General features: G+C 38.3%; 1 protein-coding gene across 1 annotated transcript; it reads left to right on the forward strand.

Annotated features, from left to right (window-relative positions):
* QRFPR (pyroglutamylated RFamide peptide receptor) lies at positions 1-23,384 on the forward strand. Its single transcript, XM_067737126.1, is given in 3 exon segments — positions 1-337; positions 19,198-19,322; positions 23,139-23,384. Coding segments are annotated over 3 exon segments (708 nt in total).
* Positions 23,385-24,518: the final 1,134 nt, after the last annotated feature.

The following is a 24,518-nucleotide window of genomic DNA, read 5'->3' on the forward strand; positions in this document are numbered from 1 at the left end:
ATGCAGTAGCTCAACATCACCCCGGAGCAGTTCTCCCGGCTGCTGCGGGACTACAACCCGACACGGGCGCAGTTCATCGCGCTGTACGGGCTGCGGCCGCTGGTCTACACCCCGCAGCTGCCTGGGCGCGCCAAGCTGGCCTTCGTGCTCACCGGCGTGCTCATCTTCGTCCTGGCGCTCTTTGGCAACGCGCTGGTGGTCTACGTGGTGACCCTCAGCGAGGCCATGCGCACCGTCACCAACATCTTCACCTGCTCCTTGGCGCTCAGCGACCTGCCCATCTCCTTCTGCATCCTGGTCACTATGCTCGAGAACATCTTCAACAACTGGTTGGGGGGTGAGTCCGCGCGCTTTCCTTCTCCCCTAATCCCCAGCCTTCCAGGGGACCCCCTCCACAACACACACTCTACTCTTCTGACTTTCTTCCATTTTTCTCTTTACCAAATGAATCCAGTACCCTTTCTTAGAATTTCCTCACCTGCCCTCACTTGGAGATAAGTTTTTGCTCCTTTTGATTCCGTTCCAGCATTTTTCTCCGTGTCGCTTAGAGACACAAGTTAGGGAAATGCTTAGGAGAGTCTCACCGCAGTGGGGTGGGAAGTGGCACCAGTTAGTTCAGCTCCCTTTTCCATAATTACCAAGACTTTTTCCTATTTTTAAAATAAAAGTAAGATAAAATAATTCAAATAATAAAAACCCCAACATCCCCTCATTCCTCTAACCTCCAGCCTCACTCCCCAGTTGCCCGTGGGGCTTCCAGACAGGTATTTGTACTGCAAGTATATATATGGACTTAAAACTTTAAAACAAATATAATGCATTGCAGGAAAAAAAATCTAGTCCTTCTTTTTAAAAAATACATGAACAGAGTCACACTTGGAGAAGGGACACAGAAAATATATGCCCTCTTGACTGATAAAGGAAGAGAGATTAATTTCTCTTCCTTAGAATGGGAGCAGAAATGGCAGAGAACCATTTGGAGCCATCGTTGGGAGCAGTGTGTGGGGAAAAATAAGACACTGCACTTCTCCAAATGATGCAGTCTTTCCAAAGAGACATGACTAGAGAGCGTGTTTTGTAACCCATAAATAGTAGTGGGTTGTATTCTCATCAGTGCTTATGGAGTGCCTTGGGGACGAGGAAACATTGATTGTAGCTGTGTTTTCATGGGTGGATGTACTCTTGTGACCATCTCAAAATTCATAGAAAGTGATTGGAAATATAGGGAGAATGTGAGAGAAATGAATCATTGTGCTCTCAAACTCTGCTATTTCCACCCCTTCCTTAGCTAATTCCTTTTATTCTCATGGCGGGTGTTTCTTTCATCCTACCATTACCAACTTGAGATCCTCAATTTAAGTCCCTGGCATTACTTTTTTTCATTAATTTGCACCGGGTTTATTGTTAGTGGATCAGGTTGCTAAAATCTTTGATTCCCATCCCATCTATGATATATATATTTCCCCCAATACACTAAACATTAGAGTACATAGTATTAGCTTGAAAGTGACACATAATGCAGAGTCGTAAACTGACTTATGGATTATTGACTTTTTTATGCACTCTGATGAAATCATTATACTTGGGCATTTTAAAGATGCCCAGTGCAACTAACGCCACAGAACTAATGGAAAAACTTTTGACCAGTACACATGGCTTATTTTTTGAGAAAAAGGCACAGGAGCGTTCCCTTTAATTAAAGTAACTCTGTACATGTCCCCCTTTTTTTTCTCTTCTTGGAAAAAGGTATATAGCAAAAAAAAAAATTTGTTTAAAAAAGGAAGAACTGGGGGAAAAAAGCACCCACATTTTTCTATTATTGTCAGAAACTCTTGACTTACAGATGTTACTGACAGATGGGAAGCTGACTATATGAGAATGGGATGTGATTATCTTCCACTGAAAACCTGAAGGAAATCTAACAGAAAAACAATTCTTAAGTGAGAGGCATAAGCGCCAAAATAATATACTGAGCTATTTGGTTTTGGCATGGCTTTTATACATCTTTTCAACATGCTTCAATTCTAGGTAGTGGCAATGTAGAATGTTGTCAGCAATGAAGTTCCTGATGTAAAGAGGTAAATAAGAAAGGGCTGCTTCACTGGTAACTAGAAGATATCTTATTCTGGGACAAATAGTACTTGTTCCTTTTAATTTGAAATTCTGTGGAGGGAGGAGAGGCTGCTGCTTGGCTAAAACAGTTCCTCCAGCACAAGTCATTAGGTCAAGTGGTCATAGGACCTGCTTGTGGCCCAGTTACCTTGGTAATAAAAATATTTGAGCTAGGAAATAATGATTTCTAGGAGCAAAACAGAATGTCTTCAATAAATTGTGTACTTTTCTTTCTTTTTAGAGTCTAGGCCATGGGCCCACGGCATGAGCATCACCTGGAACCTTGTTAGAAATGCAGTCTCAGTCCCCATTCCAGACCTATTGAATCAGAATCTGCATTTTAACAAAATTCCCTATGTGGTCCAAATTCACAAGGAAGTTTGAGATTCATTGGTCTCTAATACACCATTGCTGTGTTCCACTTTGGGGACAGGTTATTTTGACCAATGGTAATAGGCCACCACTGAGCACTTTTCGTTAGCAAGTAGACAGGCTAAATATTTCTCTCTGATTGTTATACCATAGAGGCCGTTACTACAATAACGAGGACTTTTCCCATTAGAGCTTATTTTTCCAAGTCATAATTATACCAAGGAGGGTGTGGAATTTAATACACAATCAACTTTACTTGTCTGCCTGATTTGTTGATGACCAAAATCCAGCTGAACCAAATTAAATGGGTAAACATTTCCTCAAAGTAAATAAGCTATTATGAAGCTGTTTACTCCAGTTTCCAGAAATTACAATTTTCCTTAATAAATCTCTAGGTTATTGGGTGTTTTCTCTCCTTTCTGTAGCCTATACCTGCATTTTCAGAGTGAAATCTATGGGATGTAATTGACAAAGTACATTCTCTGCATAGACTTTGATATAATATTTTTCATTTGTTTATTTATTCATTCCTTTACTGATTCAACTATGTATTGAATGACTAATATATGCTAGTCGTTATGCTGAACTCAAATACAAGGGTGAATAGTACACAATATATGTCGTGTAAAGATTTTGAGGAAAGACAGCAGTTTTTCTGGAGAATGTGAGTAGTTCTGTATGCCTGGAGTTTAGCATTCAAAGGGGAAGTGGTGAGAGATGAAGCTGGAGAGAAAAGAAGAGAAATCATGAAGAGCCTTCTAGTGCTATGTTAAGGAGTTTGAATTTTATTCTGAAGCAGATGCATCACTAATCTGAAGCAACAAATTTTTCAAACTAGGAGTTGCAACCTATTAATTAGTCATGAGTCATTGGGTGAGTCAGGATTAGCAATTTTTAAAAAAATGATATATATTAGAATAGAGAATTTCAGAGAGCATTTACATAGTAAAAGTTTGGTTGTGTGTGTATATATATGTATATACATGTATGTATCTCCACATGCAATAAGAAATATCTTTAAATTACGTGTGTGTGTGTGTGTGTGTGTGTGTGTGTGTGTGTGTAATGTAAAGGTATTTCCTATTGTGGATCATGGTTAAAACCACTAGTATAAAGGGAGTCAAGTTAGAGCAAGTATGGTTGACCATAAGCAAATTAAACCCATCAGAATTCATCAGCCATGGTTATGTTCCATTGCTACCCTGTGGCAGTACTTTGTTACAGCCAACTCTCTGAATTCGATTACTAAAGTGGTGGAATTGATGATGCAATTTTAAGGAACACAGATAATTAAAAAATTGATTTACCTGTGGTTGGTTGCTAATAAAGCAGAAGTTTTTATTCATCTTGGAATGTGTGGGTGTGGATGAGACTGTGACAAAGGCAGACTGTTTAGACGAGATTATACAAAAAGATGCAAGTCATGGCGAGTGGAAGAACAGCTATACACATGATTTTTGCCTAGGGCCACCTAGCCCTCTGACTATTTTTATTACTGCAGTAAAATCAGAGCTGTTCTTGAAAAATATATGGTGTAGTCTCTCAGAATAATATATTTTAATCCTCGAACTGTGTTAAGTGTAGAGATTACAAAATTGTAGGAGACCCACTACTCAAATAAATTTTAGAAAAATGTTATCCCGACAAGATTTGCAAAGTGGTGTTCAGAAAAACAGGGTGGGAAGGAAGCAGGGAAATGTGAAAGATAAAGAGATGAGATGTAGAAAAGAAGGAAAACAGTGATAATCAGCTGTCTTCCAAGTCATAATATAGAGACAGGTAGAGAATAGAATTATACTAATTTGGCAAGTAGAAACGTAATTTAAAAGAAATAGGATTGATGCTTCCAAACCATTGAATACCCTAAATACTTACTTATTTTGTAAGGCCTCTTCTCCACACTAATTACGGAAAACCTGTGGTTTGGGGACTGTTTTTCACAGTGGCTGAGAGCATAGACTCTGGAGCCATCATTTTATGGGATATAGGAACAACCTTGGGTAAGTTGCTTTATTTCTCATCTCTTTCTACAGATGGAGGTCATAACAATACATATTTTATGGTGTTGCTGCCAAGCAGATTTTATGAATTTATGAAGTTAATGCTGATTATAACACAGTAAATGGTAAAAAGTGTTCTAGATTGGAAGTTAGTCTTTTAACTTTGAACATTATCATCATTGTGGCTCAGTCAGGACAAAGGACACTTCTGGCAGGTATAAGGCATAAACAGGGACAAAAGAAAAGAGAGAACAGAGGAGAGCAGAGATAGACTTTCATGATGCTGCAGAACCACAGAAGTCAATGAGAGCAGCTCAGGGGAAGAGATGAAAGATAAACATAGTTACTAGTCAGGGTTCTCCCGGGAAAGAGAACCAATAGTATGTGTGTATATGTATGATGTGCTGTGAAGAATTGGCTTACACAATTATGGAGGCTGAGAAGTCCCACAATCTGTTGTCTGCAAACTGGAGACCCCAGAAAGCAGGTGGCAGTGGTCGTTCAAAAGCCTGAGAGTCAAAGAACCAACGTTGTAGATTCCAGTCTGAGTCTGAAGGCCTGAAAACTAGGGGCCTCAAGGACTGAAGAAGATCAGTTTCTCAGCTCAAAGCAGTCAGGCAGAGAACAAATTCCCACCTTCCTCCACCCTTTTGTTCTATTTGGGCTCTCAACAGATTAGGTGATGCCCACCCACACTGGGAAGGGCCATCTGCTTTACTCAGTTCACGGATCCAAATACTAATCTCCTCTGGAAACACCCTTACAGACACAACCAGAAGTAATGTTTAACCAGACATCTGGGCACCCCATTATCAATACAAGTTGACACATAAAATTAGCTATCACAGAGTATTGAGTAGTGTTCCCTGTGCTATACAGTAGGTCCATGTGGGGTGATGGGATGTTAACTACATTTATTGTGGTAATCATTTTGTAATATATACTTGTATCAAGTCATATTTTATACCTTAAACTAATACAAGGTTGTATGTCAATTATATCTCAATACAACTGGAAAAAAGAAGAAAAAAATTAACTATCATAAGAAGTCATATCTAAAACACAAACTTTCTTTTACAACTAGTCTGTTCAGGAATAGTGTTTTAGATACACAGAGAGAAAGAACAGAGAAGAAGAAAACAAAACCAAAAAATAAAAGAAGTCATAAAACATATATAGATTGGCATTCTTTTTAGCTATCATTTTTTTGAACATAATTAGGTATCCAATGGTGTGCTAGAGCTAATTTGTACCAACTCATGATAACCAACTGTGTGTACATCTATTCCAGGCTCCACACTTATTGATATCCTTTTGGTAGTTTGGGATTGGCCATGGTGACCATATTTATACCAGGGAAATTAGCAAATAATTAATGATCAGAAACTTTTTTTTTAACCTGGGGAGCTGGTTGTTAACATTTATTAGCACACCACTGCTTGTATCCCTTGTAATGTACAAGATAATCAATCATCAACATTCTAGGTATTACTCACCACCATTGCTTTAATGTATATTGTCATTTTCTCAACCAACTTTAATCCAGCATTTTACTTTTGTTTTTTTAAACTTTATCCTTGTATGCATTCAAACAGAATTTCTTGGAATACTGCTTTGTAATTATACATTTATTTGTGGGATATTGTTTAACTCCTGCTCTCCTTCCGTGAAGAACAGCTGGGAGTGTTTATGTTTTGTCTCGGTCTATAGTCAGAGCCTTCAGTAGTATATGATCCATAGGTGAGCCAATGAACAAATGAATGAATGAGAAGACAGACTATAGCATGAAAAATTAGTGTGATAGACTAAGATATCCTCCTAAGCCCTCCCCAAGCCCCCACAGTTGGAAGCAATGTTAGAAAGTAGACCCTGAAGAGAAGGCTCACTCTCAAATCCATTCTCTCACCCAGTGGTTCTCAAACTTTGCTGCATATTAAAATTACCTGGGTACTTTTTAAAACCCTAAGGCCCCACTCACTCCCCACAATTCAGAATCTCTCAGAGTGAGATCTAGGTATCAATTTCCTTTAAAGATCCTCAGCTTATTACAACATGTAGCCAGGTTTGAGAACCAGTGCTTTCTAGGGCTTGGAATCTGGGGTAGGTCTTGGAATTCCCAGTGTACACATTTCTGTTGTTGGGAAGGGTGTCTGAATATCCACCTAGGAGTAACTGCTGAGAATTGTAACTGATGGTTACTGCTTCCATCTTCAGATATGACTGGCCTAAAGTTTTAGTTATAGCTTGAAACAAGCAAACAAAAATTCCCATTTCACCTTCTCCATCTTGTAAAAAACGTTTGTAGATTTCTCTCTCTTTCACCTTCCATCCTATAACTCTCTCTCATTCTTGCTTTTGTGCTCTCTTTTGGGATCTCAGGTTCATAGCGTTGAGTTAATAATATGATATTATTATCATTCTGGACAATAACCTTCTCTTGTTTTATTATGTTTATATTCTTTTTTTCCCTTAAATCCCCATTCCCTGCTATAATTCATCTCCCCCTGAAAAGGTGGCTACAATAATGTGTTTGATATGTACCTTTAAATTTGTTTGTATTCTTCTTACATATGTTGCATAAATATGCGTTGTTACTTTGCTCAGTGCTGTTTCCAACATCTTTCCATGTTGCTGTGTTTATCTAATGCTTTTATTTTTAACAGATAATTTATGTATTTAGAGTCTACCTTTGTATGTGATACAAGATAGGCAGATTGGTTTATTTTTCTCCATGTAGAGAGCTAGTCTTTTTTACACTTCCTATAAACAACTTATAATTTCTCCCTTGATTTGTGGTGCCATTTCAATTATAAATCCATTTCCCATCTTCTTTTCTGTCTATTTTGAAACATTGATTAGTTGTCTAAGTCCACACCAGTGCTATAGTGTTTATTGCAAAGGCTTTTTTAGCATATCTAAATATTGCATTGGGAAAGTCCCCCATTTCTTTGACCTTCTCTTTCAGAGTTGATTTAGTTATGTATGGACCTTTAGTTTTCCATAAGCATTTAAAAATAAGTTTGTCCCCCTGGAATTTTGATTGATATTGTATTCAATTTATCTGCTGTTTTGGAGATAATTGACATTTTAATGATAAGTCACTGTGCAATATTGTCATGTTAATCCTATGTGATAAGACAGAACAGTGGTCCTTCAAAGATGTCCATAACCTAATCCTTACAACCTCTGACTATGTTGCTTTACATGGCAAAAGAGATTTTGCTGATGTGACTAAGTTAAGGATCTAGAGATGGGGAGACCATCCTGTATTATCTGGCTGGACCCTATTAATCGCAAGCGTACTTACAAAGGGAGTCAGGAGTGTCAGGAGCAGAGATGGAGATGTGGCAACCGTGCCAGAAGTCAGAGTGACACAGGGCCTTGAGCTAAGGAAGGCAGGCAGTCTCTGGAAACTGGAAAAGGCCAGGAAACAGATTCTTCTCTAGAGCCTTCAGAAGGAATGCAGCTCTGCAGGCCCATTTTAAACACCTGACTTCCAGAACTATAAGATATAAATGTGTGTTCTTTTGAACCACTAAGATTGTAGTAATTTGTTAGAGCAGCAGTAGAGAACTAATACAATCACCTCTTACACATAGAATGACTCTGTTTAATTAGGTCTTGTTGGATGTTATTCCTTCCAGACAGAAACCTGGTGTGTTAACGTATTGGGTGGGCATGTTCTTCAGGGGAGGTTAGGATACTTCTTAGCTCTAGGAGTTGGATTTCATTAATGTAGGTCAATATTTTAAATTTCATTCTCCTTGTCGATGAGTTTTAAAATGGGCATGCAGCCCATTTTGGCCATAGAGTCTGAGGTTTTCCTCACTTTCATAAAGGGACTGAGAAAAGCGTATATTTTCCTTTCGAATCCTAAGAACAAAAGCATGCTGAGGAGGACGAAGTAATCCAAAGGAGAGAATGCCAATCCATGCTGAAATCATTCAGCTGTAGAATTTACTGCCCCATTATTGCTCTACCTCTGGAATCACTTTTATATGAAATAGTACATTTCCCTTATTGTTTCAGCCAGTTGAGCTGAATTTTCTTTTATTTGCAGTCCAAAACATCTAACTAATATATAGAACAAACAAATACAAAGAAAATAAAAATTATGTATTCCAAATCCAGAGGTAATTATGATGAGAATTTTAGTGTGTTACTAAAATTAGTAACATTTAGTAGTTAGTTTTCTCCTGAATATATTTTTAGCAAAATAGAAACCCTTTAGTGTTTGAGTGTATGTGTGTGTACATGTATATATCACTTGTTTACTGCTTGTTTCAGTTAGTTTTCATTTTAAAACGTCCATTGAAAGATGATTTAATAATTTACATTATATTGACATATATTTTATTTAGCCATCCCGCTATTTTTGGCATTAGTTTACACTAATTTGAGGTTATTTTATGTTTGGTGAGCAACTGAGTACATAAATTACATGAATAGTTAAAAATTTTTATTAAGCATTTCTGGGGAAGAACACTTTATAATGCATTTTGTTGCCTGATAACCTTCACATTCAAGAATTTTTTCCTAATGGCTAACCTGACCTTCTCCATTTCTTTCCTTGTATACAAAAAAAAAAAAGAAAAGAAAGAAAAATCCCTCCTATATTAGTTGACAGTGAGTTATTTTAAGAGTTTTAGCACAATGAAACCACCTTGTTTCTGCTTTATTACCCTAATGTTTAACCTGGGCTTATTTTACTCTATTATTTGAAAGTCTAATTATTGCCATTAGTGGAAAGTAAAAAAACAATTCAGTTACTTTTCTAAAATGGTATTTGTAGCTATTAGAGTAATGAAAATAGGAAGAGAAATACCAGAAGAGACATAATTTTACTTTGGTGAACTTGTTTTCTGACACAAATATGCACCCAGAAGGTTCTTCTTGTAAAGTAGTTGAAGGAAGCACTCTGAGCAGAACTACAGTTAGTATCAGCTTGGCTCCACAAAGAAAAACCTCAGGGTCTCGCAATTTGTATGGCCCCTTGTGGAGCGCCACTCATCCTAAATCAAAATCTTTCTGAGGACAGCTCCAGCCCATGTACACAGAGAAGCCAGAAGTCTTTCACGTTGCCCCATTCTTAAATATGTAAAGGCAATCAAGGATTGTTAGGCAGTTGAAGAAAGTTTGCAGAATAAAAGGGAATACAAACAAACAGATAAATGAAACTAGCATAAATGGGTGATTTATAGATTTCTTTAGAAAAAATTCTAAGTGGTATTTTCATATCTATGGACATATTCTGAAGAATGTCTCCTCATTTGATATTTTCATAGTGGAATTCCTATTGGTTTTTAGTCTCAAACTTCTACAATAAATGTATCATTCAATACAACACTTTTTAAGATGATTTTACATAAGAAAAATGTATGTCCCAAAACTTAAGAAAACATTTTAAACCAAATGATTTATCTATAAATAAAAATTATCCAGCTATATTCCAAATACATTTGGTAGAACATCAAAATCACAAATAGATATTTTGAAAAGCATGCCTAGTGTTCACAATGGGATGTGTGTACTGAATGTTGCTGACACTAAGAGAAGCATCACATCATTTTACACATTCTTTGCGACTGAACCATTCTTTGCAATTGTTACTCTTGAAAAGAAGAGTAGCTTTGCAAAGAGGTCAATGAAAAAGATGTTGAAGAATTATTTAAATGCATGATGAGAAATTAGCAAGTACTAAAGTTGTTCAGGATATCAGTCTGAAAAAGTTAATCACAGTGATAACCAGAAGGTATTCAATTAAACCACTAGACATTGCTTGCTGAAAATTATTTGTGGGCTCTGCTGATACAATGATAATCATTATCTTTGAACTTGGTGGAGATATTACTGCCAGATATCTCTTATATCACCATGTAAATACTTCTATAAACATACTACAGGAGAGTAAGTAAAGCTTTATTCTGTAGTGTTTCATCCTAAAGAGTCAACTACATCCCCTGAAGATTCTTTCAGGAGTCCCTACCTGAGCACAAAAGTGATTAAAAAAAAAACAAAACTGAAAGCTTCTGAGTTTTATAGTTTGCCTGAAATTGCGCCTTTGCAAGCCAACTTACTCATGATATCACTTTCCACAGCCAGTGACAATGATTACATTTCAGCCCTCCTCGCCTTTCAACTTTCTTCAAGTTTCCAGTCTGTTCCTTTCTTCATGGGTATCAGGTCATCCAAGGTAATTGTCCTGTTTTTGTTGCAAATTATATTTGAAATTTTCTAACATATTTATTAATTTCTGTGTGCTGGTTGCTATGCCTTGTTGGAAAAAATTATTCATGATGCACCATGAAAATGCTGCATACAGAGCAACATGCACACAAACCATTTGATAAAAACCATTCTTGTTCTGGAAATTGGGAGCAATTTTTTATACATTTTACATACTAAATGATGACTTAACTATATTTTAGTTACACTTCAGGAATTCTGTTGGGAGTTTGATTTGGCATTTTAAATAACGGGGAATAGGCTACTAGTGCACATTTTCACACAGAATGTCTCATTTTCATGAATGAGTTACTAATGGTAAGTGGGAGATGTCTTCATTTAAGAAGATATTGACTTCATAAATCAAGAGTAAGCATCTCTGAAAAGGAACATTTGAGAATAAGAAAAAGTTCTTAAAAGTGAAAATATGATTGCTGAACTTATATATAAATTTTAAGAGCTAGAAGATAAAGAGAAGAAGATCTCTGTAATGTGGACCAAAAAAGACAAAGAGAATTTATAAAGCAAAAAATATGTATAAACAAAAGATAGAAACATGAGGGATACAGCCAGGAATTCCAAAATCTGATTAATAAGAGTTCCACCAAAAAAATGCACAAAACACAGAGATAAAACACAGAGATAAGAGAGTCAGAGGCCTCCAAATTCAAAAGGCACACAAAGAGCAAAAGAATAAAAAATGGTCTAGGCTTCAACTCATATCCCCATAACATTTCAGAAGTACAATTACAAAGAGATCAATAAAAGCTTCCAAATAGTAAAGCAGGATACTCATAAGAGAGCAAAAATCAGTCGGACGGTATAGATGTGTTAGCACCAAAAGTGGATGCTAGAGGTCAACAAGGCAAGATCTTCAAGATTCCAAAGGAAGATAATGTTGAATTTAAAGTCAAATTATAGCCACTTTCAGATAAGCAAGAACTTAAGGAGCTTACTTTAAACTCATTAATTTGAAGAACTTACTTGAAAAAGATTCATGCAAAACAAGGGTGAAATACAAGAAATAAGAAGCCATGAAATAAAAGGAACAGTGGAGAAGGAATCCATTCTAAATGAATTTCAAGAACATGGCTATAGAACAATCTTTAAATAAATAAATAAACACAGTCATCAAACTTAGAAGTCAGTAGTCTTCCAGAAGAAAGTCTTAAAAGAACAAATACTAGAATTGATTCCAAGTTGTGTATATGTTATGTGAAAAGTTGAGATGTAATAGTAAAAATAATGATGATGATGATGATTACGGCAGCAATAAATGTAGCTAACACTCATGACTGCACTTTCACATAGTGCCAGGCTCTGTCCTAAACACATGGCATTTATGATTTCATTTAATCCTCCAAGAGTCCTATGAGACAAGTATTGTTTCATCATCTACATTTTATAGATAAGAAACCCCAAGACACAGTGAAGTAAGGTAATTGTCTCTAGGTCACACTATTAACTAGTGGTTAACCCAAGATCCAAACCCAGGCAGTCTATTCCAGAGCTTATACTCTAAACTGCTATACTGTGTTGAAGAAGGTACCTGTTTCTTCTTCAAACTGGAAAAAAAAGAAATGCAAATTAAAACTCCAGGAAAAATTAAATAAATGAAAATACTCTACAAAAGGTCATGGACCGGATACAAAGCACATTAAAATATGGCACACTTTAGAGCAATGAGTAAATTCACAAGGATCATTACTATAAATTCAGAGAAAGAGAAATGTATTTGGAACATGTATATTGGTTTTGTAGTTATAATGTTTAAGTAGTCATAATAATGAAAATGCTGCTTATAGTTTTAATCTTTTATAATTAAAATGTAGGCCAAGTACAGAAGACTTAACATGGCAATGGAACAGAATGCAAAGCTATCAGTCTTGATAAAGTAAATATAAAGGTATAGCTGAAAGAAGTTGGAAGGAAGAAGAGAGGAAGAAAAGGAGGAAGGAGGTGACATGAGGAGGTGAGGTATCATCATCTTACAAAGTGAGGGACAAGATAAACTGTTGGAAGCTGATAGACCAAGGAAAAGGGTGTTAAGTATATTACTTTATGAGTCAAAGATAGAGGAAACCACGTGCAAGAATTTAGTAACACACTTCTCTAAAGCTTTTCAATTGAAGAAATTGTTATAACTATAAGAAAACTAAAAGATGTGGGGAGAAGCAGAGGTGGGAGGTAATAAAAATGAACTAAAAGCCTATCTATCCGAGAAGAAAGTCAATATAGACCATCTAAAATCAGTAAATCAAGAATATAAAGCAACCTGTTTAGCAATGTGACGGTACCTGGCAGAAGAACTAAACACAAGTAGATGTCGGGGAGTAGGACAGCAGGTGAGAGGGGGTGGGCAGAGACCCATTCTTTTTTTATCGTAGCCCTTCCGATTCTGAATGATTTGCTCATAATTCTTTGATTAAAAAGACATTTTTAAAAGGAAGAGACAAATTAAATTTGTAACTGAAAAGCTGCCCCCCCCAAAACATCTCCTAGCCAGATGGTTTCACTGGAGAGTGCTGCCAAACACTTAAAGAAGAATTAACACTACTTTTACACAAACTCTTCCAGAAAATAGAAGAGAAGGGAACACTTCCTAAACCACTTCATGAGGCCATTTTTACTCTGACAAAGTAGACAAAGACAGTACAATAAAAAGAAAACTGCAAACCAATGTCTCTCAACTGCAAACTTAGACATAAAAATTCTCAGTGTATTAGCAGACGGAATCCAACAATGTATAAAAAGGATTACACACATGATCAAGTGGGATTTATCCTAGGTATGTAAGTCTGGCTCCATATTCAGATATCAATGTAAAGGCTTCCCTGGTGGCGCAGTGGTTGAGAGTCCGCCTGCCGATGCAGGGGACACGAGTTCGTGTCCCAGTCCCGGAAGATCCCACATGCCGTGGAGCGGCTGGGCCCGTGAGCCATGGCCGCTGAGCCTGCGCGTCTGGAGCCTGTGCTCCGCAACGGGAGAGGCCACAACAGTGAGAGGCTCGCGTACCGCAAAAAAAAAAAAAAAAAAAATCAATGTAATCCACCAGAGCAACAAGCTAAAGAAGAAAACTCATATCATAGCAATTGACACACAAATAACATTTGACAAAATCCAACACCCATTCATGATAAAAGTTCTCAGCAAGTTAGTAATAGAGAGAAACTTTCTCAGCTTTATAAAGAGCATGTACAAAAACCTACAGCTAACATCATATTTAATGGTGAAAGACAGTGCTTTTTTTCTCAAATTGGGAACAGAGCATGGATGTCTGCTCTCACCACTCTTATGTAGCATAGTGCTTGAAGTTCAAGCCACTGCAAGGAGGCAAAGAAAAGAAATAAAAGATATAAAGTTTGGAAAGGAAAAAGAAAACTACCTCTATTTGCAGAAGACATTATTTTCTACATAGAAAATCCCAAGAATCTACAAAATCTCCTAGAATAAGTGAATTCAGCAAAGTCAAAGTATATAAGATCAACACACAAAACTCAGTGGTATTTTTATATTAACAAGTAACGTGCAGAAAATGAAATGAAAAGTACCATACTACTTATAATCACTCCAAAGAAAGTGAAATACTTAGGTATACAGTAAACAAAACATAGTTTTCAGTTCTGTGCGCTGAAAATTACAAAATGCAGATGAAGAAAATCAAAGAATACATAAAGAAATGGTGAGACACTGTGTTAATGGATTGGAAGTCTCAATATATTAAAGATGTCTGTTCTCCCAAAATTGATCAATAGGTTTAATGTAATTCCTATCAAAATCCCAGCAAGGATTTTTGAAGACATAGACAAGCTTATTCAAAACTTTTTAATAGGCACAGGGCCTAAAATAGCTAAAATAATCTTGACAAAGAAGAAGTGGGAGGAATTCCTCTGCCTGATATCAAAGCTTCTATGTAGATAAAGTAATCAAAACAGTGTGGTTTTGCCAGAGGGATAAACACAGATGAATGAAGCAGAATAGAGAATTTAGAAATAGATCTGCACAATATGCTCAAAGGATTTTTGACAAAGGTGTGATTCAATGGAGGAAGGATTGCCTGTTCCACAAATAGTGCTGGAGCAATTGACATTTATAGGTGAAAATAAGCAAACAAAACAAACAAAAACTTAAATCTCACCCTTTATACAAAAATTTATTCAAACTGGATTGTAGACTTAAAAGTAAATGTAAAGCTATGCAACTTTGGGGAAAAAGCATAGAAAATTATCAGGGCTGAGCACAGAATTCTTAGAGTCCTTAACTGACACCAAAAGCTCAATGCATAAAAGGAAAAACTGATAATTTGGACCTCATCAAAATTAAACACTTGCTCTGTTAAAGCCCATGTAGAGAGATGAAAAGACCAGCTACGGACAGGGAGAAAATATGTACAAAGTATATATCTGACAAAAAACTAGTATCTATCAATAGAATATATAAACTCTCAAAACTCAGCAGCGCAAAGACAAACAGTCCAATTAGAAAATGGACAAATCACATGAAGAGAAATTTCATCAAAGAGGATATACAGATGGGAAACGAACACATGAAAAGATGTTCAGCATTGTTAGAAATCAGGAAAATGAAAACTGAAACCATGATATCAATACACATCTATCAGAATGGCTAAAAGAAAATATAGTGACAACACAATGTTGGCAAGGATGTGGAGAAACTGGATCACTTATACATTGCCAGCAGGAATATCAAATGACACAGCCGTTCTGGAAAATAATGTCGCAATTTCTTATAAAACTAAATATGCAATTACCATGCAGCCAGGGGATTCCATTCTTGCGTATTTATCCCAGAAAAATTAAAAGTTTTGTTCACACCCAAACCTATATGTGAATATTCATAACTGCTTTTTCGGTAATAGTCAAAAACTGGAATACCCCACATGGTCTTCAGTGGATGAATGATTAACCAAACTGTGGTACATATATTCTGTGGAGTATTAGTCAGCAATACAAAGGAACAAACTTGATAAATGCAACAACTTGGATGCATGTCCAGGGGACTCTGCTAAAAGAAAAGAGCCAGGCTGTAGGCGCACGGGCTTCAGTAGTTGTGGCACATGGGCTCAGTAGTTGTGGAGCATGGGCTTAGTTGCTCCATGGCATGTGGGATCTTCCCAGATCAGGGATGGAGTCCGTGTCCCCTGCAATGGCAGGCAGATTCTTAACCACTGCACCACCAGGGAAGCCACTGTAATGAGAAGCCTGCGCACCACATGAAGAGTAGCCCCTGCTCGCCGCAACTAGAGAAAGCCCGCACCCAGCAATGAAGACACAATGCAGCCAAAAATAAATTAATTAATTAATTTAAAAAAAAGAAAAGAGCCTATCCCAAAAGATTATTTAGTATATTGCTCAATTTATATGCCATTTTTGAAATGAGAAAATTTTAGAAATGGAAAACAGACTAATGGTTGCCAGTGGTTAGGGGCAGGGAGGGGCAGAGGTGGGAGGGGCATATGAGTGTGGTTATAAAAGGGCAACAGGAGGGGCTTTTGTGGTGTTGGAAGTGTTCAGTATCTTGGCTGTGATAGCAGGTACTTGAACCTATTAATAAAATCTATAGAACACACGCACACTGAGATGAGTACAGGTAAAGTTGGAAAACCTGAATAAAATCAGTGGATTGTATTAACGTCAATATCTTGGTTGTGATAGTTTACTGTAGTTTTACAAAATGTTACCATTGGGGGAAACTGGGCAAGGTATACAAGGGATCTTTCTGTATTATTTCTTACAACTGCATGTGAATCTATAATTATCTCATAAAATTTTCAATTGATAAAGAGAAAGAAAAAATGAGAGGTCAGGAGGGTATAGCCTTCATGAATGGGATTTGTCTTCTTGTAAAAGAGATGCCACAGAGCTCTCTCTCGCCCTTTCTGCCAAGTGAGAATACAGTGAGAAGTCTGCAACCCGGAAGAGGGTCCTCACCAAACCATGCTGGCACTCTGATCTCGGGCTTCCAACTCCCAGAACCGTGAGAAATAAATCTCTGTTGTTTATAAGTCACCCCATCCACGGCACATTGTTATAGCAGCCCAAATGGACATGCCTCCTCTCAGAGCCAGCTGGGCAGCTTCCATTTCCTTCCCTAAGTCTAACAAGAATTCTGGAGAAAAATGGCTCATCTTCTTTGCTGTCAGTTTCCTCTTGCAGTCTCTCTATTGAGTCTTCTTCTTGGCACTTGGAAACTGTAAGAATCTTCTCCCTGTCCCTCCACTCTGCAGGAGTTAAGGTTCCTTCTGGCAATGAGCTAAGCCAACTGGACTCAATTCCTCCAGAATTTCTACTAAAGATTGGAAAAATGATTGGATATGAGATAATACAATAAAATAATGATTGGACTAGAAGAGAATAGATGTGTATAGCAATAAGGAGAGAGAGAGAGGGACAGAGACAGAGACATTGATTTGTGAGCCGTAGTACTATCTTGAATCATTGATTCATAATTACTTTCTATAGGTGGTGTCAGTTCATGTGTATCTTTATCATAAACCTCAATTTCGGATTGAGTCTCAGTTTCTTGAAACCCATGGCAGTACAGTGTTTTCTTTTCTTTGTTTTAATTTTTATTGGAATATAGTTGATTTACAATGTTGTGTTAGTTTCTGCTGTACAGCAAAGTGAATCAGTTATACATATACATATATCCACTATTTTTAGATTCTTTTCCCATATAGGTCATTACAGAGTACTGAGTAGAGTTCCCTGTGCTATACAGTAGGTCCTTATTAGTTATCTATTTTATATATAGTAGCGTGTATACGTCAGTACCAATCTCCCAATTTATCTGTCCCCCCACCTTTCCCTGTGGTAACCATAAGTTTGTTTTCTACATCTGTGACTCTATTTCTGTTAAATAGGTCCATTTGTACCATTTTTTTAGATTCTGTGTATAAGCGATATCATATATTTGTCTTTCTCTGTCTGACTTACTTCACTCAGTATGACAATCTCTAGGTCCATCCATGTTGCCACAAATGGCATTATTTTGTTCTTTTATATGGCTGAGTAATATTCCAGTGTATATATCTCTCCCCCTCTTACCCCGTGGTTACCATAAGTTTGTTTTCTACATCTGTAACTCTATTTCTATTTTGTAGATAAGTTCATTTGTACCCTTTTTTTTAGATACCACATATAAGTGATATACGATATTTGTCTTCCTCTGACTTACTTCACTCAGTATGACAATCTCTAGGTCCATCCATGCTGCTGCAAATGGCATTATTTTGTTCTTTTTATTTCTATTTTATTTATTTATTTTTTGCAGTACACGGGCCTCTCACTGTTGTGGCCTCTCCTGCTGCGGAGCACAGGCTCCGGACGCGCAGGCTCAGCGGCCATGGCTCACGGGCCCAGCCGCTCCGCGGCATGTGGGATCCTCCTGGACCAGGGCATGAACCCGTGTCCCCTGCATCGGCAGGTGGACTCTCAACCACTGCGCCACCAGGGAAGCCCTGTTCTTTTTTAATACAGTGTTTTCTTAATGCCTCCACTCAAAATAGAAAGAACAAGCAGTGCTTGAGCTGGGAAATTTTCTTCAAAATCCATGTTGGGGCTCTTGGTTCTGGCCTTTCCCTAATCCATTGAGATTCTCTTTTGTTCCTTTCTCAGGGATGCATCATTAAAGTAATCCTCTCAACAAACTCATGGAAGACAGGAAATTTGGAAAGAGCACGCTGGTTTCTGATGTTACAAGTGTTTGTTTTGTAAACAATAAAATAATGCTCCCATAATTATGCTTAAGATAAATGTGCTTTCAATTTTAAGATGCTGTAGAAGGTTCTCTATATCATGTTTAAGTTATTCATCCATTCAACAAAGAAGCAGTAGGTGCTTGATCCACAGCTACTGAGGGCCAGGAATTTCCCTGGGAATTTTATCTGGGGAAACAAACACAAAAAAATAAATGGCATTGTCTTTGCTCAGAGGAAGTTGAGAAGAAACCAGTAAGGGCAACAAAGGTGCTGCTCTGGAGGGCACATGGAGACAACAGTGGTCAGTTCTATCTGAAAATGGTGGTGGCCTTCAAAGGTTTCCAAAAGAAGATGACTGTTGAGTCAAGTCCTAGAAAATGGGTCCACAGTTCGATAGTGGGGATAGGGTGCCAATCCAGGGTGACAGCATCCAGGCGTGGAGCAGCACAATGTATTCTGGGAAATGGGAACTGAAAGCAACTCTGTAAATTCCTCAGCAGAGGACTCGGGCATGAAGAACACGGGCAGAAATGTCAAAGACAGACAGGCAAGTGAGAGTGCAGAGAACCTCGGGGACCATTTTAAGGCACTTGGGCTTTATCTTTTAGGCACGTTTTAACATTTAAAACGTATTTCAAGAAGACTATTCCAGCAGCAATTTTGAGGGTAGTGAAGGAGTGGAGGTGAGAATGTATGAGGAAACCATTGCACTGCTCCAGGGCACAGGTGATGGGGTGCATTGAACTTAAGGAGTCTTTATGGTTAGAGAATTAAGCACAGATGTATTTGGCTTTGCCGAGTTGTATTCTGATGATTTTAACGTTTTTGCACATATGGTCTTGCTGGTGGCAGTCATCATAGGCTCCCCCATGTGGCATGTGCAACGACTTGAGGTAGATTCGGGGCTGGGATTGGTAATCAATCACACTATTGAAATGTCTTCCCTCCCCTCTTAATTATAATCATTTTCCTTCCTGCAAGAGTGTTACAGCAAATTTGTATGATCTCAGTTATTTCACTGGAGGTTTCTCAAGTGAAATAAAATAATTTGCTTTAAGATTTTTTCCTCTGCTTTATCCAGATCTTACATCGTTAAGACTTTAATGTTTAAAATAAAATGTACCAGGGACACATTCTACATTTTCCTGCCAGCAGAACATGCCTTTCCTAGTGTTCTTCAGTGTCTTGTTATGTTTTAAGAGTTCAATGCTCGCTCTAGACTTTTCTTTTATTTTTAAGACACATGAAAAATTTGTAACCTCTTATCTACTTATTGGTTGAGTCTCCTTCGTAAGCCGTTTCTCACCTGCCTGCCTATTCACTGACAAATTGAAATCTGAACTGGAACATGTAAAAGGATGTTCCAACCTCTCTGCTTCCCCAACATCTTTGTCAGATGGGCCCAGGCTTCTGATGATTCACAGTGAAGGAAGCACCGCACCATTTTTGGTGACCCGGTCTCTCCATTGGGGTGTACTTGAATGCGTCCTGCCTGGAAGATCTAGCGTGGACAGTAGTCATTAAGGACACTAGGGGGTTGCTCACATACCCTCTAAGATAATTTTTTAAACTACGTGTCTTTTGTACCTTTTAAATTGACATAAGCAAATGTGAAACTTTACTGGGCACTCAGTATCCACTGGCAAGGGTATGAAATGAGCCCTCAGGCAAGGGTACATTTAAAAAGCGGCTTGACGTTTGATGCAACTGGTATATTGAATGAGCTGGACTCCACAGGTAAGAGCAGAAGGCAGTTTTATTCTATCCCTTGCCACCTACAAAAATGCAGTCTTTCCAGTCCTCTGATGAAATGTGGTGGATGAAGCCTTGAGTGGGCCCTGTAACTCTTGCAGTCATTCAGAGAATAAAATTCCTCTGGTCACTTTCAGTCATAAGAACAGTGACGGGTCACTGAATAGAGTTAGTTCCCTTATCAAAATGTCTAGTCCAGTGTCACAATCACATAAGTCCATACCCTCAATCAATTCAAAACGTCTCCCTTCCCCCAGTTTGAGCCATTTTTAGGCCTAGAATCCTACAGTATGCAGAGGGGATACTATCCCCTTATTCTGCATATGACCATTTCCCAGGACTGATTCTTTACTTCATGGGTTTCTCACAAATAACAACCCTGAGGCTTCCAACGGCTACTCCCTTTAGCCACCTGCTAGTGAAGACCTTCCAGCTTCCACACACAACTGGACGTGACCAGCTCCTTTCTCTGAGGCTGCCCTTATCTCCAGCAGGAAACCCACACCGATGAAGCCCTTTTATAAATGACCCAACCCAGTTCCCAGGTGGGGTCCATTTCTGACCCATAGAACACAAGGAGATGTGTCAATTTTTTAAATAAAATTATGTTATCATATATATAAATAATTTTATATATAAATATATAAAATTTATATATTTTAAATATATAAATCATTTCATTTGTAGAAAATGCATAAAATCTAATTGGCAAAGCCAGTCCTCTCTGTCACAGATCAGCCAAATCAGATTTGCTTTCTGTCAAGAAAAAGTACGATTTCATTTTGCAAATCAAATAAACGTATGAACATGCTTTCCCACGGCCACCTTCTCATTCCTAAGTCCTATTAGCGAGAGTGCGAGCATACAAAAAGCCTTAATCCCTCAGTTGGATGAAATGAAGCACCACTAACTTCACCATTTCCACTGATGTTCTCTTTGCTTTGCTCTCACTGGCTCTCTCTCCGGAGTGATGTATTTAACTTTCAGGGAATGGAAGCAATGAGGTGGTTAGGTTAAAGTTGCCCCATTACTTCTGCCCCTTCACTGTACAGAAAATGGGAATTCACAACATGTCATCACCTGTCAAAACACCTTTTTTCCAATGCCAAGTTTTCCCCTGAATAGAAATACAGGGAGAAGCACAAAGCCCCGTCATGGATTTATGGTGCCTCGATCAAGGTGGCTTCACTGACATCAAATGGTTTGAACCACGTCTTGCTTTGGTGGGCCCATAGTGAGATTGGGGTTGGGTGAGAGATATGACTTGTGAAAATTGAAGGAAGGGTGATTATGAAAGAGGAACTGAGAATGTAAACTCAGCATGACACTTCAACCCCAGGCATTCTCTTTGGCAGTGGAGTTTTAGAGAAGTATGTGTTTGGAAATAGAAGATCTGAGATTGGTTCCCATGAAACCACCTGAGCGTGCCCTCAGAAGGTCTTTGCTTGTCCCCAGGGGAACGTGCACCTGTTCAGAGACTGTCAGTCTCGCCTTGTGCTTTAGAATGTGTCAATACGTGGCCCCCGTGGTTGTTGGCCCAGTGGGCTCTGCCTACATGGAGTCAGAATGAGTTTCACCATAATATCCTCTTCTCAGAGAGCGTGGATCTTGAAATTATTGTTCAGTAAGTGTTTTCATTCTTAGTTGTATTTGAAAAATAACACCTAGATCAGAACTTGAATTTTCATACTTTTGATAACTATACCAGAAAGCTTGTTTCCCCCATTCAATTGACTTTGAAGATTGGTGAAAATCCTCTGGGAATGGAGGCAGAAATATGTCTTAAGACCTAAGTATTCTTCACCTGGAAAGCTCCAGAGTGACTCAAACTACAACAGTTTCCATAAATTCTCTAACTTTAATTCCTATTATCCAGATATGTGACTTTTGAATATGCTTTAAATGTTTGGTTTGTCCCTTATTAGCATTTTCTATTACTATTAATATTTTTTAAACATCTTTATTGGAGTATAATTGCTTTACAATGCTGTGTTAGTTTCTGTATTAATACTGTTATTATTAATTTTTTGAACCCATGAGATCAGTCTGTTAGAAATAGTATTAATAATTAGAAATTGCCTTTCTGTAAAATATATAGCTCAAAGGCTTATAATTTGGTCTGAATATTCATACATTGGCAATAGTTTGAATCCCAGTTTCTCATTCATCTCAGAATCTACAAGCTACCACTTGCCTCTCTGAAATCTTTGCAAGCAACCTGATCATTGCAATCTGAAATAGCAGGAACAAAATACAGACTTGCAGTACGAATTCAATTGGAAGAAGTCTGATGCCATGTCAGAATTGGTCTCTTCAACAACTGAGGGAGCAAAATAATGTAACAGTAAATTAGCTGGCATGCTAGTACAAAGTATTCTTTTCATACATACTTTGGTCATTGTAGTGTTCTTTCTTTCACCCAACTAAAAACTTAACGACTATCATGTAAAAAGATGAGAAAGATAAAAAAAAGTGAACAGGCTATGGACCTCAATTCCATTTAAAATAAAAAAGAAAATATGAAACTTAAGAATTTAAGCAGTGGAGTGGAAAAAACCCCACACCTCCCAACAAAAGAACAATCAAAATTGTATCTCACTTGAAATATGTACCCACGGTAAATATGTAAGGATCTGAAAAATGCTGCATTACAGTAGTATTTGGCTGCTTTTTGTTCTTTTTTTCTTTCTTTTTTTTTTTTTTTGTGGTATGCGGGCCTCTCACTGTTGTGGCCTCTCCCGTTGTGGAGCACAGGCTCCGGACGTGCAGGCTCAGCGGCCATGGCTCACGGGCCCAGCCGCTCCGTGGCATGTGGGATCTTCCCAGACCGGGGCACGAACCCGTGTCCCCTGCATCGGCAGGCGGACTCTCAACCACTGCGCCACCAGGGAAGCCCTGCTTTGTGTTCTTTTGATGCTGCCTCTGGCTCTTCTAACTGAATTGTGTTTATTTTAAAGATTAAGTGTAACTTCTTATATGAAAAAGAACACATCTGCTGCTTGGAAGAGTGGACCAGCCCTGGGCACCAGAAAATCTATACTACCTTCATCCTTGTCATCCTCTTCCTCCTGCCTCTTATGGTGATGCTTATCCTGTACAGTAAGATCGGCTATGAACTTTGGATAAAGAAAAGAGTGGGGGATGGCTCAGTGCTTCAAACTATTCATGGAAAAGAAATGTCAAAAATTGCCAGGTCTGTTTAATGGAATATTCACCTCTGTTTAAAATATTTTTAGTTTGATATATATACACAAATATGCATAAAATAGATAACTAATAAGAACCTGCTGTATTAAAAATATATATATATTCTTTAATTAGTTGTGCTGGAAGAGACCATTGCCAGAGATCTCAGAATTCCTGGGTAATTTGGTCAAAGTGTCATTTGTAATTCACGTTTAGCACATGGACTGATTTTAAACTTTTGAGATTTTACGTATGGCAGGAAGAAAGGGTGATTACCAGCTCCCAAATCAAAGAGGAAGTCACTGTTATAAATAGTTACTCGGAATTTTAAAAATCGTTATATTTTCTTCTGCATGTCAATATGACGCAGTAGGAATGGCTGTGGCACTCTCCTCTCTCTGCCACTCCTCACCAGCCACGTGATGTGGATAAGTCTCCTTACTCCCAAGGCCCCTGCTTTCCTCATGTGTACCAGGAAGCATGATAATATCCATCCTTACTTCCTCCCACCCAAGGATGATGCTAAAAAATGTGAGATGAGGGGCTTCCCTAGTGGCGCAGTGGTTGAGAGTCCACCTGCCGATGCAGGGGACGCGGGTTCGTGCCCCGGTCCGGGAGGATCCCACATGCCGCGGAGCGGCTGGGACCGTGAGCCATGGCCGCTGGGCCTGCGCGTCCGGAGCCTGTGCTCCGCAACAGGAGAGGCCACAACAGTGAGAGGCTCGCATACCGCAAAAAAAAAAAAAAAAAGTGAGATGATATGTACGAAAATCCTTTGGAAATGAGAGTATGTTATTTATTTAAAATTATTATTATTGATATATTTTTATTTTTACCTAAAAGCTTTACTTTCTGATCATATTGATTAATAGAAATTTAAAAACACAATTTACTGCTATGATACTCATGGGCCGTATGGTTTATTTTATAATCTACACTGAATGGCCATTAAAAACAAAATCTTAGGGGCTTCCCTGGTGGCACAGTGGTTAAGAATCCGCCTGCCAGTGCGGGGGACGCGGGTTCGAGCCCTGGTCCGGGAAGGTCCCACATGCTGCGGAGCAGCTAGGCCCGTGCGCCACAACTACTGAGCCTGTGCTCTAGAGCCCACAAGCCACAACTACTGAAGCCAGTGCACCTAGAGCCCGTGC

The sequence above is a fragment of the Pseudorca crassidens genome, chromosome 4 (assembly GCF_039906515.1).
Source record: "Pseudorca crassidens isolate mPseCra1 chromosome 4, mPseCra1.hap1, whole genome shotgun sequence".
NCBI lineage: Eukaryota > Metazoa > Chordata > Mammalia > Artiodactyla > Delphinidae > Pseudorca > Pseudorca crassidens.